The sequence below is a fragment of the Siphateles boraxobius genome, unplaced genomic scaffold (assembly GCF_051911475.1).
Source record: "Siphateles boraxobius isolate OS27281-9 unplaced genomic scaffold, OSU_SipBor_1 240, whole genome shotgun sequence".
Classification (NCBI taxonomy): Eukaryota; Metazoa; Chordata; class Actinopteri; order Cypriniformes; family Leuciscidae; genus Siphateles; species Siphateles boraxobius.
Window position 1 is genome coordinate 388806 of NW_027508856.1, and position 21195 is coordinate 410000.

The window sequence follows — 21195 nt, forward strand, 5'->3', positions numbered from 1 at the left end:
GTTGAGCGTTTTCTTTCTCCAGGAACGCATGACTGGTTTGGTGAAGGCCTGGGACTCTGTTGAGGCCACGCCGAGCACCCAGGAGAAGTGAGGAAGTCGGAAGGATGGGTGATTGGAGTCGTTGTTGGTTGGAGTCTTTGTTCCTGAACTCTTGAGATTGTCCTTGGTTCTTTGTGAGAGAGTCATCTCTCTCCTGCCTGAGCCCATATCTGGTTGGAATCGAGGCCTGCTGGGCCCTGGGGCCCCCGTGGAGGGGGAAGGGGGTTCCCCAGTAACACCAGAACAGTGTTCCGGCTGGATGAAAGAACTAAGAGAGAGAGGTCACATGTGGACTGTCTCTAATAAGGCCTGGAGAAGATCCTCCCCTAAGGGTTGAACTCGACCAATCAGAAAGGGGACATGTCTGAGAGGGAAAGTGGCTCTTAGTTGATTTACGGATCTTTGTCTCATAATATGATTATACCTTCATTAATGCTAAAATAGATATAACACATCCACACTGCATTCTAGAAGAAGGTGATGTACATCAAAGTGTGAGTCATTAAATGAGGATTATTTAGGTAGGAGGCATTATACAGGTGAGGTTACATTGATCGTTAGTTGGTTGTATACCAGGATACATACCATAATATATACCTAATAGTACACGAGACAGTAAACCATTTACACTGTTTCTTTCACAGTTTTATGCATGTTCATTTATAGATCAGTTAGTCTATGATTAACGCAGCAAAGTCTGTTTTAAAGAGGGTTTCTGTTTCATAGTCTCTCTCTTGAGTATGTGGCCACATTCCTCGGAGGTCGTAAAATCTCCTTATCATGCCCTGTAACATGACACTGTTTCTTTCACTTGTGTTTGTTCATTTGGGCTGTGTGAGGAGTTTCATAAACCTTTGTATATAATGAATAAATAGTATGTGTCTGATTGGTCCATACCCTACATAATGTTATGAGATGTTTTAAATAAATGTTTGAATATACAAATAAAAAAAAAATGCAATACTTAAACATTAAACTAAACCGCCAATAGGTGGCGATAAGTGACCGTCTTAATTATTGAGTTATTGAGTCATTCATACAAAAGATTAGTTCAAAACGCTGAATCATTTAGTAACAAAACACCGCGCTGCTGTTGCTTTCCTTGGTGAACTATTTTCGTCGGTGCAATAGAACAAAAACAGTTCATATTGTTTGTGTCTAAAATGTAAGTAGCAATAATAAATATTAACTACGCTACTTGTTTACTGAACAATAAACTCAATGTAACATTTCCAATCATGATAATATTCAGCGAAACAGCTACCTTAGTTGTGTTATGTTAAACTAAATCATATGTTGTAAAAAAAAAAAAGACAACCATTAGAATTTTTACCTCGGATTTCTTCTGTGAGTGTTCTGTGTGCTGTTTCACTCATTTGTTTTGATTTCTCCACGAATGTAGACGGTAGTAATAGCTATCGCTTACATTTGCTAGCAGTTCAATTCTAAGTTAAGGAAGAAAAAAGTAACGTTACAGTAGGCTATTTACAGATGAAACTGACCTGCACTTGAAGCCCTGAACAGGTCAGTAATTTTGCAACATTTTGCTGCTTCTTCTTGGAGTGCTTTCTTTTTCTTTTTCCTTTCCCTCTCAGCTCCACCTGGCCGTTTTCTCTCCATCATCGGGTGCTGCTCGCATTTTTTGTTTAACCGTTTGGCTGAGGCATAAAGTCGAATCGTATCTGCATTGTGAAGATGGAGTTCAAGCCCCAATCCACCCTAGGGTTGTGTTGAACCAGCAGGGGTGACCTAAAACTATGGGTGCTAACGGGGAGTCCATAAGGAGAAATTGGATGATCTCTGTGTGGTTTCCAGACGTGATGAGGGTTATGGGGTTGGTGGTAAGGGATATGTTGGGGAGTTCCTGTCCGTTGAGAGCATTAAGTCAAGTCAAGTCATCCTCATTTATATAGCGATTGTAACAATGTAGATTGTTTCAAAGCAGCTTTACAGAGATAAACATATAATTTAAGGTAACAGAGATTGGTTTTGTTTTATAGTGGTTCTTGAAAAATGTTTTTTCCAGCTAAAGTTAGTTTTGATTGATTCACTTCCGTCTAAACGATCATTTGTTATTAAATTAGGGGCCGCTAAGACGACACCGTTCTCTCTAAACAGACTTTAAACGTGAACCTGTGATAGACGCTGATGGCGTTCACATGCGCATTAAGAATTGATTCTATAGTTATGTGCGTTTGAATATATGTGCGCAGGTTTGTAATTCCTTACAAACCATGCCTAAACAAACTACTTGTCTTGACTATAAATTTTGATGCAGAATTTTATTTATCACTTTGGGTAGGTACGCGAACCGAAAAATTCCACAACGCTTTATCTGTAGAGTGGTATAGGGATCCTCCATAGGGAGAGGCTAGTTGGCACTTCAGCACTGCATTGTCATCGGGTCCAGGCTAACAGAGATATGACGGGTAAGTGGTGTAATGGGGAGCTGAAGTTTCTTAGCGAAGTGAATGTCCATAAAATTACATTCAGCCCCGGAGTCCAACAGTGCTTGACATGTGTGTGTGTGGTTAGCCCATCTCAGTCTTACCGGAAGGAGAGTGGATGGTGAGGACTTTTCGGCGGAGATCCCACCCGATAGTAGCCTCTTCATTACTATCGGGCTTGCTCTTTTACCGGGCAGGAGTGTATGAAATGGCCCGTCCCTCCACAGTACAGGCAAAGTCCTCGGGATCTCCGCCTCTCTCTCTCCTCCAGGGAAAGCCGAGCTCTCCCAACCTGCATGGGCTCGTGATCGACGACGGGTCCGACCGTGTCTCTCTCGTCGGTCCATCGACCCTCAGTGCCCCTGAGTCTGTGGTTAGGACTAGTGTAGCAATCCAGGCGGTTAAGACGAGTATCCACCCTCAGCGCTAGGTCGATCAGTCCATTGAGTCTCTGGGGAAGATCCAAAACATAAATCTCACGTTGGACACGGTCGGTCAGCCCATGCAGGAATAGGTCCCACTGCGTCTCCTCGTTCCAGTTGCACTCCGCTGCCAGCGTGTGGAACTCGATGGAGTAGTCAGCGACTGAACGATCACCCTGTCTCAGATCCACGAGGAGCCTGGCAGCGTCCTTTCCCACCACCGCACGGTCAAAAACCCTCCTCATCTCTGCAGAGAGTGCCTGGAACGAGGTGCAGCATTGGTCTTGGTTCTCCCACACCGCCGTTCCCCATAAAGATGCTCGACCCGTGAGAAGGGTGAGTACAAACGCCACCTTGGCTTCCTCCTTTTCAAATGTCCTGGGCTGTAGGGAGAAGTGCATTGAACACCTTGTAAGAATGGCTCTGCAAAAGTTCGGCTCACCAGCGTAGCTCTCTGGGACCGGTAGGCGTGGCTCAGGTCGGCTGTTCGTCTCCAGTGGTGTGGGGGGAACTGGCGGTGCGGGTGGCGCAGTGGGAACTGGTGGGTGAGCTCGGACACCTGCGTCACGAGCGCCTGTACAGCGCGCTCCGTGCCCGAGATACTCTCCTGCTGTAGATCCATCCTGTTGATACTGTGGTTAATGAACTCAGTCAGAGAGGCGGAACTTGCTGCATCCATAATGTTGGTCAGATCGTTCTGTTACGTAAATAAATGCGGATGCAAGTAAAAATGATCTCTTTATTAGCACAAGCACAAGATAGTCCAGAAGCCGAAGACAGCAGGAGAGCGTGACGCAGGGACCTCGATGGGCTAATCCTGGGTGCCAAGTGAAGATAAAGGTGCGGTGAATCCCAGAGTGAAGAGTGAAGTACGACGAGGAGAACTCAGCGACAGATCAGGAACAAAGTCCAGCGACACACCAACTCAGGGCATATGAGAGAACACACGAGGAACTCTGGAACAGGAAACATGAGAGAAAGCACCAAACAACGATCTGACAAACACAAGACGAAAGACAAGGCATTAAATAGGCTGACAGATTGAATGCAGCTGGCGCTGATGAGGGAATCAGGTAATCAGCAGTAACGCCCACACAAAACAATCAGCACGCACATACACACACACACAAGACAAGGAGAAGATCGTGGATTAACCAACCGTGACAGAGACAGCTCTCATTAGAGTCACAAATGATTTGCTCTTATCATCCGATCGTGGTTGTATCTCGCTATTAGTGTTACTCGATCTTAGTGCTGCATTTGATACTATTGACCACAACATTCTTTTAAATAGACTTGAAAACTATGTTGGTATTAGTGGAATTGCATTAGCATGGTTTAAATCATAAATATCTGATCGCTACCAGTTTGTAGCAGTAAATGAAGAGATGTCTTATCGATCACAAGTTCAGTATGGCGTACCACAAGGCTCAGTACTAGGACCGCTGCTGTTCACTCTGTACATGCTACCCTTTGGAGATATCATTAGGAAACATGGAATTAGTTTTCACTGTTATGCTGATGATACTCAGCTGTATATTTCTTCAAAACCTAACGAAACTTACCAATTCACAAAATTATCGGAATGCATAGTTGATATAAAAAATTGGATGACTAGTAATTTCCTACTACTAAATTCTGAAAAAACAGAGATTCTAATTATTGGACAAAAAACTTCCACACGTAATAACCTAGAATACCGTCTAACACTTGATGGCTGCTCTGTTAAGTCTTCGTCGTCAGTTAGGCCCTGGGTGTGCTCTTTGATACCAATCTTTCCTTTGAAAGTCACGTGTCTAGTGTCTGTAAAACCGCATTTTTCCATCTTAAAAATATATCTAAATTACGTCATATGCTCTCATTGACAAATGCGGAACAACTAGTTCTTGCGTTCATGACATCAAGGCTAGATTATTGTAATGCTCTACTGGGTGGTTGCCCTGCACGCTTAATAAACAAACTACAGCTAGTTCAAAACGCAGCCGCTAGAGTTCTTACCAGAACCAGGAAGTACGACCATATTAGCCCAGTTCTGTCAACACTGCATTGGCTGCCTATTAAACATGGTATACATTTTTAAATATTGCTGATTACTTACAAAGCACTAAATGGTTTAGCTCCCCGGTACTTGAGCGAGCTCTTAACGCATTATAGTCCTTCACGTCTATTGCGATCTCAAAGTTCTGGCCAGTTGATAATACCTAGAATATATAAATCTACTGCTGGCGGTAGATCCTCTTCCTATTTAGCACCAAAACTTTGGAACAATCTTCCTAACATTGTCCGGGAAGCAGACACAGTCTGTCAGTTCAAAGCTAGAATAAAAACATATCTCTTTGACCTAGCATACACATAATACATTATCAACTTCTATAATTCAATATTAGGCTGCTTAGATTAGATCAGCCGGAACTGGGAACACTTCCCTCAAATCCTGATGTACTCGTTACATCATAAGAAGAATGGCATCTACGCTAATTTTAGTGTCTTTGTCTATCCCGAGGTTTTCCCGCAGCCTGCCGGATCCAGGCCGTTTCCAGATCTGACGAAGGACTTTCGCCGGGACCCGATGACAATGCAGTGCTGAAGTGCCAACTAGCCTCTCCCTATGGAGGATCCCTATACCACTCTACAGATAAAGTGTTGTGGAATTTTTCAGTTCGCGTACCTACCCAAAGTGATAAGATAAAATAAAATTCTGCATCAAAATTTATAGACAAGACAAGTAGTTTGTTTAGGCATGATTTGTAAGGAATTACAAACCTGCGCACATATATTCAAACGCACATAACTATAGAATCAATTCTTAATGCGCATGTGAACGCCATCAGCGTCTATCACAGGTTCACGTTTAAAGTCTGTTTAGAGAGAACGGTGTCGTCTTAGCGGCCCCTAATTTAATAACAAATGATCATTTAGACGGAAGTGAATCAATCAAAACTAACTTTAGCTGGAAAAAACATTTTTCAAGAACCACTATAAAACCAAACCAATCTCTGTTACCTTAAATTATATGTTTATCTCTGTAAAGCTGCTTTGAAACAATCTACATTGTTACAAACGCTATATAAATGAAGATGACTTGACTTGATGATCAGAGATTATTGATCAGAGATTATTGAGATTATTGAGATTCTCACACTGGGAAATACAGTAGTCAACATTTGAAGTGGATCAAAAGCTTTCATCAAAGTTATACAAGTATTTTGAACAATACCCGTTATTGTCTTAGGATAACTTAAAGGGATAATTCACCCAAAAATGTAAATTCTGTCAGTATTTACTCACCCTCATGTTGTTCCCACCCCGTAAGACCTTCGTTCATCTTCGGAACACGAATTAAGATATTTTTGATTAAATCTGAGAGCTGGATCACTCCTCCATAGGCTTCTTCTGGGATTGAACTTGCCGGCCTCCAAAAGTTATTCTAAACCCAGAGTAAACCAAATCCTGGGTTGTCTTGCTTCACGTTTCACATTGCTCATCATTCCCTCAATTAACGGAACGAGCGTTGTGGCAGTTGGCGAAGCTAGGGAAACGCAATCCAACAGCACCATGCAATGAGATCAGATCCTGCAAGCACTCAACAAATCTGTTTTCAAAGTCCGTGTATGAAACCTGTTCTGGATGCTTCTCTTGTATGTAAACATTGTCAGGGTCTGAATCGAATTTGAAATTGCCACCATCCTTTATATTTACACAAGAGGAGAACTCACAGTTATGGAGGAGCGGGACATTTCCAAAATACATGATAGGCTAATCACAGCACACTTGGCCAGCTGACCAATCACAGCACACTGGGACAACTGACCAATCAAGGCACACTGGGCCAGCTGACCAATCACAGCACACTGGGACAACTGACCAATCAAGGCACACTGGGCCCGCTGACCAATCACAGCACACTGGGCCCGCTGACCAATCACAGCACACTGGGCCCGCTGACCAATAGCAGCACACTGGGCCTAGCCTGGCATACCAGACCCACATCAAGATGTTAGGTCTGGGAACTCTCCATTGGCATGCCTCAATCCGAGGAGCGGGATAAACAGTTGTCTTTCAAATTCCCTCTGCACACAATAGGACAGCGCTACAACCAACCAGAGCAACGAAGAAGGTGACGTAGTCAGAGTGACGGAGTCAGAGTCAGAGTAAAGCCGTTTTTTGTTCTTGTTTCAAAGAAAAGTTTAACTTCATATCCTCCAGAGTCACGGCCAAAGCAGAATCGAAAGACAGCTGTTCGCCAGCAGCCGCAGCCATTCTGTTTCTTCAAGTAGCGGTGAACCGTCGCAACTCTGTCGTATTTATCTTAAGCCCGCCCGCCAACTCTATACACGATCTGATTGGCCTGACCAGTTTTTGTTTTTTCCAGCTCGAAAGTCACGGAGAGTTGTTAGACTACACTGGCTGCAAAATTATTTTTGCTGCCGCTGGGGTGCGTCTAGATTTCCAGGCTACACTGGGCCGGCTGACCAATCACAGCACACTGGTTTTTCATTGAAAACGATGTGTTCGCCCAGACTGGGGACAGAGGAGCTGTAATAATGTAAAATACGTGAAAAATAATGTGTTTTTTTGGACAATCAAGCATGAAAGCATATTCTAGTATCCCAAAAACAAAATCAATACTTCGTAAAAGGGCCACTTTAAATTCTATTCATTAGCCCTGTCCCTCTAATTAAATCAAAGAAAGCTTTACTGTTCATCTCACTTAACCAATTTGTTAAAGCTTAATTCCCAAACTTAATTTTTCCTTATTTCTTCTATCATACCAATCCTTTTAATCCAATTACATTCAGTAATTGCATGAAACAGTCTCCTCAACCTAACATTGTTCACACAATCCATTTGGATGCTTTCCTATTATTTTATCTTAAATGGGAATTAACCTTTATAAAAGAATAAATTCTGTAGTAAATAACCTCTTCTTTCCTAGCTATACGGTACTATTAGCTTATGTTTATAATTACTTTATTCATTAAGCTGTAAAGAAATTAAATCTTTTTTCAGTGTTCCACTTAACTTGCCATTCTTCTAAAAACGCTTCTCGAAAATTCTTCACCTCAAATAAAAAATTTCTTTGACGCGCGTTTTGGTCATGCCCGCGGCGGGAAGTCGCGTTCTTGTGCGTCACGTGTGCACGCGCGAGAGCGAGAGGTGAGGGCAGTGGACGCGCACGTCGGCGTCTCTGTGTGTGTTTCGCTTCGGCTGCAGTCGGAGGTTTTTCGCGGATAAAGAGGGCGTCTTGCGATCGTCGCTCGCTCGAGTGTGTGCCGAGAGTGCGTGCGAGCGAGGCGTCAGCGCGGGGTTCACGGAATCCGACACATTAGGTGAGTTTCAGATCGTTAGCAAGAAGCTAAAGCAAGCTATTGTCTGTGTGCCGCGCGCACGTGCACGTACATCTATCTTCACATCACCTCATCAATTATCTATCTATCTATCTATCTATCTATCTATCTATCTATCTATCTATCTATCTATCTATATGACTGTCTTTTTATTAGTCTGTTGTTCTGTCTCTGTCCACTGTCTGTCTCTTCTCTGACAGATTCTCCTGTAAATAAAGTTCTCATGTTCTGCTTTGTTTCTCTATCTCGTTTGTGTTTATGTTGTAGAGAGAGTGTGTGAGTGTCTTTGTGTGTGTGTGTGTGTGTGTGTGTGTGAGAGAGAGATGGTGATGGAGAAGCCGAGCCCCCTGCTCGTAGGACGCGAGTTTGTACGGCAGTACTACACACTTCTGAATAAAGCGCCGGATTACCTGCACAGGTGAGAGGTCAGGGGTCAGAGGTCACCGCAGCTGAAGCCAGGCTGATCGTCTGATGGGTGTTTGTGTTGAGCAGGTTTTACGGCAGGAACTCCTCATATGTTCACGGTGGGCTGGACGGCAGTGGGAAACCAGAGGAGGCCGTGTTCGGGCAGGCGGTGAGTCTTCATCCTTATCTTCATCTGTGGAGCTTTGAAACCTTTCCCAATCTTTTCTTAGCCTAAGCCTATATGATTAAAAGTTAACACACTCAGCCAAATCGTGATGTCAGTTACACACGAGTATTGATTGACAGATGACATCACATGATCTCCTCTGTGACGGGACGATCAGCACCTTCATTAAAGGGATAGTTCACCCAAAAATTAAATTTAGCCCATGATTTACTCTCCCTCAAGTCATCCTAGATGTGTATGACTCCGGGTTCGTACGGGTGCTTGAAATCCTTGAAAATGCTTGAATTTTGATTTTGTGTTTTCAAGGTTTTAAAAGTGCTTAAATTTTGGATAAAATGCTTGAAATTGTATCTATCCTATCTGACCGAATAGTTCGTTTATTAGGCCTAAATGGAGAAATGAAATGTAATCCTTCAGATACAAAGCGATTTGCGCTACGCTGCCAGAGCAAAAGTAGGCGGAGATTTCATTTTGATTTCCGCGCTTGTTTGGGTGCCGCGCAGGTAATCGTCACAGAGCGCAGCGCCAAAAGTTTAACTATTTTTAACTTTGACGCGGCGTGCGCTCGAGATGCTGCACTCCGCTTTGGTCGACTCGGCAACAAAACGCCCTCGCGCGGCGCAAGCCATAGAAATAAACGGGTGTCATAGCGCAGCATTCCGCGTCCTGTCTGAACGGGCCATTAGTGGCTGTTTACACCTGGCCACTCCATGCGTTTCTCAGATCGGATAGCTATCTGATTTATCAAAACGATTCCATTTACACCTGGTCACATAAATGTGTTTTCGGAAAACGGATATAAATCCGATCTTCAATTCCCGCGCTATATGCAGATTTAATGGAGTTCACGTCACCGAAAGCAACAGATATGAGCTGCATTTTATTGATCATCAGCTAAAATCAAAATCTAAGACCGCAATAAGAGAGTGGCAACAGCACTGGTGAGATCATTTCGTTTCTTTACTTTTAATGATTGTGTGTTAAGCGTCTGCGACTTAATTTCACTGTGATTTGCGATAGTTTGCTCGTTCGCTTGATGAATAGAGCTTTTCATCTGCGGTGATGCGTGTTGCAGTAGCGCCGTCATATCTGGCTATAACATTACATATAGCCTATAACACACTCTCACATGTTTATTTTTTAGCTTTTTTGAGAGGAGTAAAATCTACATGTGGTTTCAACAACCAGATGCATTTACACTTGTCCAGTTTCGTCTGTAAAGTGGCCAAGATCTCCTCCTGAAGGGGTTTGAGTGATCGGATTCAAACCCGTCTCGGATGCGTTTCGGAGGGCCTTTACTCCTGGTCTTTTCACGATCCAATCACAGAAAATGCATGAAGTGGTCAGAAGTAAAGTACTTGGTGTGATAATGTAATGTTAGTATTGGATGTCCGTTATGGCACGTTCATTTGTGGATGCAGTGAACATAGCTAGAGTTACAGCACAGTAACTATAACGTTAGCTACCCGCAAATTAAAACCTGCAAGCGTTAGTCCAATGCATAACAATCGCTGATTGCTAAACAGAAATCGTGTCAGATGGAGTGTCATACAAGTAGCCGACTGTAAGGTTGAGGATGTCCTTATGCAATATTTACACTGCTCTATTCCAGTAGATAAATATATGTATTAGCAATGAATTACTTTTTTATTATTATTATTTTATTAATATAGTCTATTTATCAGGCAGTGTGCACTGTCAGAGTCTTCTGGGTTAAAATTGAATTACAGTTGTTTCACTATCTCAGATTTTGTTCAAACCTTGTCTATATCAAGAATGTGTCCCAAAACCAAGGCCTGTAAAATATTTCTGTTCAAATCCTGTCTTCATATTTTCAGACCTTGAAATTTCTTCAGTTTTACAGCCTGAAAATCATATTATCTGGGAAGCAATATTTGGACATTAATATAATGAAAAGTATTATTCATAGGCATTATCTACTTACTGTAGACAGTGATACATTTTGAAAAATAAAACTTGTGATTTGCTTAAATATCTGATCCTTCTGCTATACACAATTTTGTCTGTTTATAGCATTATCTCTTTTAATGAGATAAAAACACTAAATAATAAGTTTGACTATGTATTGGTATGTAATTTACGGTGGTGTAAGGTGCTGGAAAAAGCTTTAAAATGGACCTTGAAAGTGCTTGAAAAGAGCTTGAATTTGACCTTGGAAAAGGTGATCGAACCCTGATGACTTCTTTCATACGAATACAATCAGAGTTATATAATAAACACCCTGACACTTCCAAGCTTTATAATGGCAGTGAATGGCCGTTTCTGTTTTAAAGTCTATAAAAGTGCATCTAGCCATGATTAAAGTGCATCCGTCCATCATTCACATATTTAAAACTTTATTATGTAGAATACCTAGCTTCCGGCCTAACGAACATATGGATTTGACTTTAGTGTGACGCGTGAGTAATGCGACGCACTACTGATATTTGTGCTATGTCATGACGCGCTAAGCTACTTCTGACGTCATGATGCGCTACGCTACTTCTGACATCGTGCGCTACGCTACTTCTGACGTCATGACGCGTTACGCTACTTCTGACGTCATGACGCGCTACGCTACCTCTGACGTCATGACGCGTTACGCTACTTCTGACGTCATGACGCGTTACGCTACTTCTGACGTCATGACGCGCTACGCTACTTCTGACGTCATGACGCGCTACGCTACTTCTGACGTCATGACGCGCTACTTCTGACGTCATGACACGCTACTTCTGAAGTCATGACGCGCTACGCTAATTCTGACGTCATGACGCGCTACGCTACTTCTGACGTCATGACGCGCTACGCTACTTCTGACGTCATGATACGCTAATTCTGACGTCATGACGCGCTACGCTAATTCTGACGTCATGACGCGCTACGCTAATTCTGACGTCATGACGCGCTACGCTACTTCTGACTTCATGACGTGCTACGCTACTTCTGACGCCATGACGTGCTACGCTACTTCTGACGCCATGAAGCGCTACGCTACTTCTGACGCCATGAAGCGCTACGCTACTTCTGACGCCATGAAGCGCTACGCTACTTCTGACGCCATGAAGCGCTACGCTACTTCTGACGCCATGAAGCGCTACGCTACTTCTGACGCCATGAAGCGCTACGCTACTTCTGACGCCATGAAGCGCTACGCTACTTCTGACGCCATGAAGCGCTACGCTACTTCTGACGCCATGCTACGCTACTTCTGACGTCATGACACGCTACTTCTGAAGTCATGACGCGCTACGCTAATTCTGACGTCATGACGCGCTACGCTACTTCTGACGTCATGACGCGCTACGCTACTTCTGACGTCATGATACGCTAATTCTGACGTCATGACGCGCTACGCTAATTCTGACGTCATGACGCGCTACGCTACTTCTGACTTCATGACGTGCTACGCTACTTCTGACGCCATGACGTGCTACGCTACTTCTGACGCCATGAAGCGCTACGCTACTTCTGACGCCATGAAGCGCTACGCTACTTCTGACGCCATGAAGCGCTACGCTACTTCTGACGCCATGAAGCGCTACGCTACTTCTGACGCCATGAAGCGCTACGCTACTTCTGACGCCATGAAGCGCTACGCTACTTCTGACGCCATGAAGCGCTACGCTACTTCTGACGCCATGAAGCGCTACGCTACTTCTGACGCCATGAAGCGCTACGCTACTTCTGACGCCATGAAGCGCTACGCTACTTCTGACGCCATGAAGCGCTACGCTACTTCTGACGCCATGAAGCGCTACGCTACTTCTGACGCCATGAAACGCGCCGCAACTTCTGACTTCATGAGTTGCGCATTATGCGTAAGTAGACAGCGTATGTTTGTTTGGCCGGAAGCTAGAATTTTACTTTAAGTGTTAAATATGAATATAAATATGAAATAAGAAGACGTATCTTTTTCGGCAGCACTTGATCCAGTAATACTAACACTTTCTCTTCTCTTCTATTCTATTTTACTACAAAAAACAACAACAACAAAAAAACAACCTGTGTTAAATTAAACTGAGAGGGGTTATAGCAATTAAGTATTGTTGTCCTACTGTTAGTTTAACTGCTTCTATTGTTCTCATTTGTAAGTCGCTTTGGATAAAAGCGTCTGCTAAATGAATAAATGTAAATGAATATTTTTCTTACACAAACACATCGCTTCACTTCAGAAGGCCGTTATTAATCCCCGGAGCCTGTGGACCACTTTAATCATGAATAGATGCACTTTAATCATGGATAGATGCACTTTAATCATGGATAGATGCACTTTAATCATGGATAGATGCACTTTAATCATGGATAGATGCACTTTAATCATGGATAGATGCACTTTAATCATGGATAGATGCACTTTAATCATGGATAGATGCACTTTTATGGACTTCAAAACAGAAACAGACACTCACTGCCATTATAAAGCTTGGAAGCGTCAGGGTGTTTATTATATAACTCTGATTGTATTCGTATGAAAGAAGAATGTCATATACACCTAGGATGACTTTAGGGAGAGTAAATCATGGGATAATTTTCATTTTTGGGTGAACTATCCCTTTAACTTGTGCATCATTGATTGTGTTATTTTACTGTGAATCTGCTTTGAATCTGTCTGTATTGGATAAATCACTGTAGAAATACAGCTGATTTGAGAGAGTGTGTGTGTGTGTGTGTGTGTGTGTAGGAGATCCATAAGAAGGTGATGTCGCTGCAGTTCAGCGAGTGCCACACTAAGATCCGTCATGTTGACGCTCACGCCACCCTGGGGGACGGAGTGGTGGTGCAGGTGATGGGAGAGCTGTCCAACAGTGGAAGACCCATGAGGAGGTTCATGCAGACCTTCGTCCTCGCTCCTGAGGTGTGTGTGTCAGTGTAACACAGGGCTTTTTTTAACGGGCCGGGTGGGGCCAATAGCCTCGGACCTGTAGCACCGAGCCCGAAACCACACTGCGTTTCCACCGTCGGGCCAGAACAAGTGTGCCATGCAAGTCCTGAAAAGTGAAGCCAAAGCCCCTCTCTAAGGGCCGGTAATATTATAAACGTGCAGATTAAGATCCGGTAATATTATAAACGTGCAGATTAAGGGCCGGTAATATTATAAACGTGCAGATTAAGATCCGGTAATATTATAAACGTGCAGATTAAGGGCCGGTAATATTATAAACGTGCAGATTAAGAGCCGGTAATATTATAAACGTGCAGATTAAGAGCCGGTAATATTATAAACGTGCAGATTAAGGGCCGGTAATATTATAAATGTGCAGATTAAGAGCCGGTAATATTATAAACGTGCAGATTAAGAGCCGGTAATATTATAAACGTGCAGATTAAGAGCCGGTAATATTATAAACGTGCAGATTAAGAGCCGGTAATATTATAAACGTGCAGATTAAGAGCCGGTAATATTATAAACGTGCAGATTAAGAGCCGGTAATATTATAAACGTGCAGATTAAGAGCCGGTAATATTATAAACGTGCAGATTAAGGGCCGGTAATATTATAAACGTGCAGATTAAGGGCCGGTAATATTATAAATGTGCAGATTAAGGGCCGGTAATATTATAAACGTGCAGATTAAGAGCCGGTAATATTATAAACGTGCAGATTAAGAGCCGGTAATATTATAAACGTGCAGATTAAGGGCCGGTAATATTATAAATGTGCAGATTAAGAGCCGGTAATATTATAAACGTGCAGATTAAGAGCCGGTAATATTATAAACGTGCAGATTAAGAGCCGGTAATATTATAAACGTGCAGATTAAGAGCCGGTAATATTATAAACGTGCAGATTAAGAGCCGGTAATATTATAAACGTGCAGATTAAGGGCCGGTAATATTATAAATGTGCAGATTAAAGTTGCAGTAGGGAGTTTTGAGAAAATTTTGACTTAGCCTGAAATTTTGAACAAGCACAACTTACAGGTCCAACCCCCTTGCTCTCTGCTGCGCTACAGCCCTCCCTCCACAGCTCCTCCCTCCACAGCTCCTCCCTCCACAGCTCCTCCCTTCACAGCTCCTCCCTCCACAGCTCCTCCCCCACAGCTCCTCCCCCACAGCTCCTCCCTCCACAGCTCCTCCCCCACAGCTCCTCCCCCACAGCTCCTCCCTCCACAGCTCCTCCCTCCACAGCTCCTCCCCCACAGCTCCTCCCTCCACAGCTCCTCCCTCCACAGCTCCTCCCTCCACAGCTCCTCCCCCACAGCTCCTCCCTCCACAGCTCCTCCCTCCACAGCTCCTCCCTCCACAGCTCCTCCCCCACAGCTCCTCCCCCACAGCTCCTCCCCCACAGCTCCTCCCTCCACAGCTCCTCCCCCACAGCTCCTCCCCCACAGCTCCTCCCCCACAGCTCCTCCCTCCACAGCTCCTCCCTCCACAGCTCCTCCCTCCACAGCTCCTCCCCCACAGCTCCTCCCTCCACAGCTCCTCCCTCCACAGCTCCTCCCTCCACAGCTCCTCCCCCACAGCTCCTCCCCCACAGCTCCTCCCCCACAGCTCCTCCCCCACAGCTCCTCCCTCCACAGCTCCTCCCCCACAGCTCCTCCCCCCACAGCTCCTCCCTCCACAGCTCCTCCCTCCACAGCTCCTCCCCCACAGCTCTTCCCTCCACAGCTCCTCCCCCACAGCTCCTCCCTCCACAGCTCCTCCCTCCACAGCTCCTCCCTCCACAGCTCCTCCCCCACAGCTCCTCCCTCCACAGCTCCTCCCTCCACAGCTCCTCCCCCACAGCTCCTCCCTCCACAGCTCCTCCCCCACAGCTCCTCCCCCACAGCTCGTCCCCCACAGCTCGTCCCCCACAGCTCGTCCCCCACAGCTCGTCCCCCACAGCTCGTCCCCCACAGCTCGTCCCCCACAGCTCGTCCCCCACAGCTCGTCCCCCACAGCTCGTCCCCCACAGCTCGTCCCCCACAGCTCGTCCCCCACAGCTCCTCCCTCCACAGCTCCTCCCTCCATCCCTCATTATGTATTTTGCAATACATGTAACTTTATAACGTTGCACTCTTTCTATAAGTTATAAATAGCTAGTAAGATAACGTTAAAGGATTAGTTCACTTTTAAAAAAGCTTTTGCTGATAATTTACTCACCCCCATGTCATCCAAGATGTCCATGTCTTTCTTTCTTCAGTCGAAAAAAAATGAAGGTTTTTGATGAAAACATTCCAGGCTTTTTCTCCATATAATGGACTTCAATAGGACACAAACGTTTCGAGGACCAAATGACAGTTTCAGCGCAGCTTCAAAGGGCTTTAAACGATACCAGACGATGAATAAGGGTCTTATCTAGCGAAACGATCGGTCATTTCAAAAATAAATACAAAACTTTAAGTTTTATAAGCACAAATGCTGGCCTTGCTCTGTTCTGTGATGCACGTTCGTAATCCTGTTCGAACTCGTTCATCAAAATGAACAAATCTTTTTTTGAGTCATTTCGTTCGTTGAATGAACGAAATGACTCGAAAAAAGATTCATTCATTTGGATGAACGAGTTTGAACAGGAGAGTCACGAACGACGGTACGCGCTCGCGCTGTGCAAGAGAGGGGTGATCAGCGCGTACACGAGTGTGATTGACACTGCTAAGACATTCCTCCTGGCTCTGATTGGTTGTTTCTGACCGGGAGCGGTGTATTTCTGCAAATGGCAGTAGGACCACAGGGAGGAGCCAGAGGAGCTTGATTTTTTTTCACAGATTATCTGTCTCATATTCTACTTTCAGGACATAATGACAGTTTTAACAAATATTTGTTTACAAAAGTGACCTACTGGAGCTTTAAGAGCCGGTAATATTATAAACGTGCAGATTAAGAGCCGGTAATATTATAAATGTGCAGATTAAGAGCCGGTAATATTATAAATGTGCAGATTAAGGGCCGGGAATATTATAATAAGATCCTCTTCATATGCCAGATGGAGAGAAATCGGATCGGCTTATTTTTTGACACACTCTCAGAGAAAGACTCACCAGAACAAAGTTACTGGGTTTCACTTTTCATGTTTTCTCAGTTGGTCGAAGCACCGGGTTACGGCACTTACACACGGGAAAAGTCCGATTTTCATGATTTGTCCCCTTTAAAGATTGAAAACCCAAGCATCAATGTTTTATCACAGGTTTACAATACGTGAGTGTTGTTTATTGTCACTTTTGTTTATTTAATCACAGAACAGTATGTTTACATTAGATTTAGAAAGAATCATTTCTACAAATATGCCCCGAAAAATGCGCCCTGAGGAGCTTTAGCTCTCGCTCCCAGTACAGTTATATTATCAGTCAGAGAAACAGAGAAGCTTTATTATGACACATGTGGAGCTAAATATGGACATCAGACTGTCCGGTATAAAGAGACGAGACGTACTGACAGATAAAATAACACGAGTGTGATCGCCTATGATTTGTCTGATTTCTTCAAGCGGTCATATTTACCATGTTTACTATGGTAATGGTTAGCACACATAGTCTTTTGCATCGCGTATAAATATTTCTGCCTTATGGTGATCAGAATCCACATCGGATCACAGACGGAAGATTTTCAAACACTCACTGCTGTCTGAAAGTGTGTTTTGAGCTGATATGGTTTCTGGTGTGTGTGATGATATGCATCAGAGAAGCATTCAACAGGTACTGAGTGAGTGTGTGTGTGTGTGTGTGTGTGTGTGTGGCAGGGCTCTGCTGTCAACAAGTTCTACGTCCACAATGACATCTTCCGCTATGAGGAGGAGGTGTTCGGAGACTCTGAGGCTGAACTGGGAGGTAAAACTACTAAACCAACAACGTGTGACCCTATTGACTTACATTAAATGGACAAAAAACATTTAATTTAATGGAGACATTCATCAGAATATAATATTCTTTAATGTTCCACAGAAGAAAAACTCATTCAGGTAAAAGATCATGTTTGTGTCACCGATCGTTTTAACATGAATCCGTTCGCAGATCTATCTGGATTGTTCGTTTCAAAACTTGAAATTTCTTTTACTGTCTGTATTTTTGAAGACTGATCATTTTTGATGATCTCGTGTTTGTTTTTGTTTTTCCTCCTCTAGTATTTAAACTAAACTGTACCCCCCCCCCCCCCAATTTGAATACTGGATTTGCAATATTCAGAAAGTTTAATTAAATGTTCATGTTTTGGTTTGGTTGCATTTGTGAGTGAATAGAAATGTAACTGTAAAGTAGGCATATGATATCGATCACACTCTCTTTGGGGTCATTGAGATTATTTACAGAAGTCTGCGACACCGAAGTTTGAAGTGTGTGTGTGTGTGTGTGTGTGTGTGTGTGTGTGTGTGTGTGTAGAGTCTGAGGAAGAGGAGGAGGAGGAGGAGGAGGAAGAGGAGCAGGTAGAGACTGACGCTTCTCCTGTATCGGTACAGGACCATCCCAGCAGCCCCTCCTACTACGAGCCGCCCACCCCTGTCAGGTACCCAGCATGCACCTCTTCCACTCGCACCTTCGGTCAGGTCCCAGCATGCACCTCTTCCACTCGCACCTTCTGTCAGGTCCCAGCATGCACCTCTTCCACTCGCACCTTCTGTCAGGTCGCAGCATGCACCTCTTCCACTCGCACCTTCTGTCAGGTCCCAGCATGCACCTCTTCCACTCGCACCTTCTGTCAGGTCCCAGCATGCACCTCTTCCACTCGCACCTTCTGTCAGGTCCCAGCATGCACCTCTTCCACTCGCACCTTCTGTCAGGTCCCAGCATGCACCTCTTCCACTCGCACCTTCTGTCAGGTCCCAGCATGCACCTCTTCCACTCGCACCTTCTGACAGGTCCCAGCATGCACCTCTTCCACTCGCACCTTCTGTCAGGTCCCAGCATGCACCTCTTCCACTCGCACCTTCTGTCAGGTCCCAGCATGCACCTCTTCCACTCGCACCTTCTGTCAGGTCCCATCATGCACCTCTTCCACTCGCACCTTCTGTCAGGTCCCAGCATGCACCTCTTCCACTCGCAGCTTCTGTCAGGTCCCAGCATGCACCTCTTCCACTCGCAGCTTCTGTCAGGTCCCAGCATGCACCTCTTCCACTCGCACCTTCTGTCAGGTCGCAGCATGCACCTCTTCCACTCGCACCTTCTGTCAGGTCCCAGCATGCACCTCATCCACTCGCACCTTCTGTCAGGTTCCAGCATGCACCTCTTCCACTCGCACCTTCTGTCAGGTCCCAGCATGCACCTCTTCCACTCGCACCTTCTGTCAGGTCCCAGCATGCACCTCTTCCACTCGCACCTTCTGTCAGGTCCCAGCATGCACCTCTTCCACTCGCACCTTCTGTCAGGTCCCAGCATGCACCTCTTCCACTCGCACCTTCTGTCAGGTCCCAGCATGCACCTCTTCCACTCGCAGCTTCTGTCAGGTCCCAGCATGCACCTCTTCCACTCGCACCTTCTGTCAGGTCGCAGCATGCACCTCTTCCACTCGCACCTTCTGTCAGGTCCCAGCATGCACCTCATCCACTCGCACCTTCTGTCAGGTTCCAGCATGCACCTCTTCCACTCGCACCTTCTGTCAGGTCCCAGCATGCACCTCTTCCACTCGCACCTTCTGTCAGGTCCCAGCATGCACCTCTTCCACTCGCACCTTCTGTCAGGTCCCAGCATGCACCTCTTCCACTGGCACCTTCTGTCAGGTCCCAGCATGCACCTCTTCCACTCGCACCTTCTATCAGGTCGCAGCATGCACCTCTTCCACTCGTACCTTCTATCAGGTCCCAGCATGCACCTCTTCCACTCGCACCTTCTATCAGGTCCCAGCATGCAGCTCTTCCACTCGCACCTTCTATCAGGTCCCAGCATGCACCTCTTCCACTCGCACCTTCTATCAGGTCGCAGCATGCACCTCTTCCACTCGCACCTTCTATCAGGTCCCAGCATGCACCTCTTCCACTCGCACCTTCTATCAGGTCGCAGAATGCACCTCTTCCACTCGTACCTTCTATCAGGTCCCAGCATGCACCTCTTCCACTCGCACCTTCTGTCAGGTCGCAGCATGCACCTCTTCCACTCGCACCTTCTGTCAGGTCCCATCATGCACCTCTTCCACTCGCACCTTCTGTCAGGTCCCAGCATGCACCTCTTCCACTCGCACCTTCTGTCAGGTCCCAGCATGCACCTCTTCCACTCGCACCTTCTGTCAGGTCGCAGCATGCACCTCTTCCGCTCGCACCTTCTGTCAGGTCCCATCATGCACCTCTTCCACTCGCACCTTCTGTCAGGTCCCAGCATGCACCTCTTCCGCTCGCACCTTCTGTCAGGTCGCAGCATGCACCTCTTCCGCTCGCACCTTCTGTCAGGTCCCAGCATGCACCTCTTCCACTCGCACCTTCTGTCAGGTCGCAGCATGCACCTCTTCCACTCGCACCTTCTGTCAGGTCCCAGCATGCACCTCTTCCACTCGCACCTTCTGTCAGGTCCCAGCATGCACGTCCCAGCATGCACCTCTTCCGCTCGCACCTTCTGTCAGGTCCCAGCATGCACCTCTTCCACTCGCACCTTCTGTCAGGTCCCAGCATGCACCTCTTCCACTCGCACCTTCTGTCAGGTCGCAGCATGCACCTCTTCCACTCGCACCTTCTGTCAGGTCCCAGCATGCACGTCCCAGCATGCACCTCTTCCACTCGTACCTTCTGTCAGGTCCCAGCATGCACCTCTTCCACTCGCACCTTCTGTCAGGTCCCAGCATGCACCTCTTCCACTCGCACCTTCTGTCAGGTCCCAGCATGCACCTCTTCCACTAGCACCTTCTATCAGGTCGCAGCATGCACCTCTTCCACTCGCACCTTCTGTCAGGTCCCAGCATGCACCTCTTCCACTCGCACCTTCTGTCAGGTCGCAGCATGCACCTCTTCCACTCGCACCTTCTGTCAGGTCCCAGCATGCACTTCCACTCGCGTCTGTGGCATTAAACGAGTTGCTGCTTAATTGACGGTGTTCAATGTTCCACAGTAATGGAGTGGAGGAGCAGCAGGAGGAGGCGGAGCCTGAGGCGGAGCCCGAGTCCCAGCCAGAGCCGCTGGCCAATCAGGAGACAGAGATGGAGCTTGTCACAGAGGCGGAGCTACATATGTCAGAGGCGGAGCCTGAAGATAAACTGCAGGAGGAGAGAGGCTCCACCCCCATCCCCACCCTGACTCCGCCCCCTCACACCCCAGAGCTGCCCAAGGTACCGTGTGTGTGTGTGTGTGTGTGTGTGTGTGTGTGTGTGTGGCGCTGTGATGATGTGTGTGATGTCACCGCAGGCATTCTCATGGGCTCTGGTGACCAGTAAGAATCTCCCCCCGGCCGGCGCTGGGATCTCTCCTCATGTGTTGAAAGCCAGTGTTCAGGTACAGCACCACATGATCCTTCTAT

At 45.9% G+C, this 21195-nt stretch overlaps 1 protein-coding gene across 1 annotated transcript in view; it reads left to right on the forward strand.

Moving 5' to 3' along the window:
- The first annotated feature begins 8006 nt into the window (after positions 1 to 8006).
- The window catches only part of g3bp2b (G3BP stress granule assembly factor 2b), a 24892-nt gene continuing 11703 nt past the window's right edge, over positions 8007 to 21195 (forward strand). The window contains exons 1-8 of the mRNA XM_077241870.1: positions 8007 to 8238; positions 8524 to 8674; positions 8749 to 8830; positions 13533 to 13706; positions 17508 to 17595; positions 18142 to 18265; positions 20791 to 21007; positions 21084 to 21170. Coding sequence (XP_077097985.1) covers positions 8580 to 8674; positions 8749 to 8830; positions 13533 to 13706; positions 17508 to 17595; positions 18142 to 18265; positions 20791 to 21007; positions 21084 to 21170 — 867 coding nt within the window. The 5' untranslated portion in view covers positions 8007 to 8238; positions 8524 to 8579. The remainder of the gene's footprint in view (positions 8239 to 8523; positions 8675 to 8748; positions 8831 to 13532; positions 13707 to 17507; positions 17596 to 18141; positions 18266 to 20790; positions 21008 to 21083; positions 21171 to 21195) is intronic.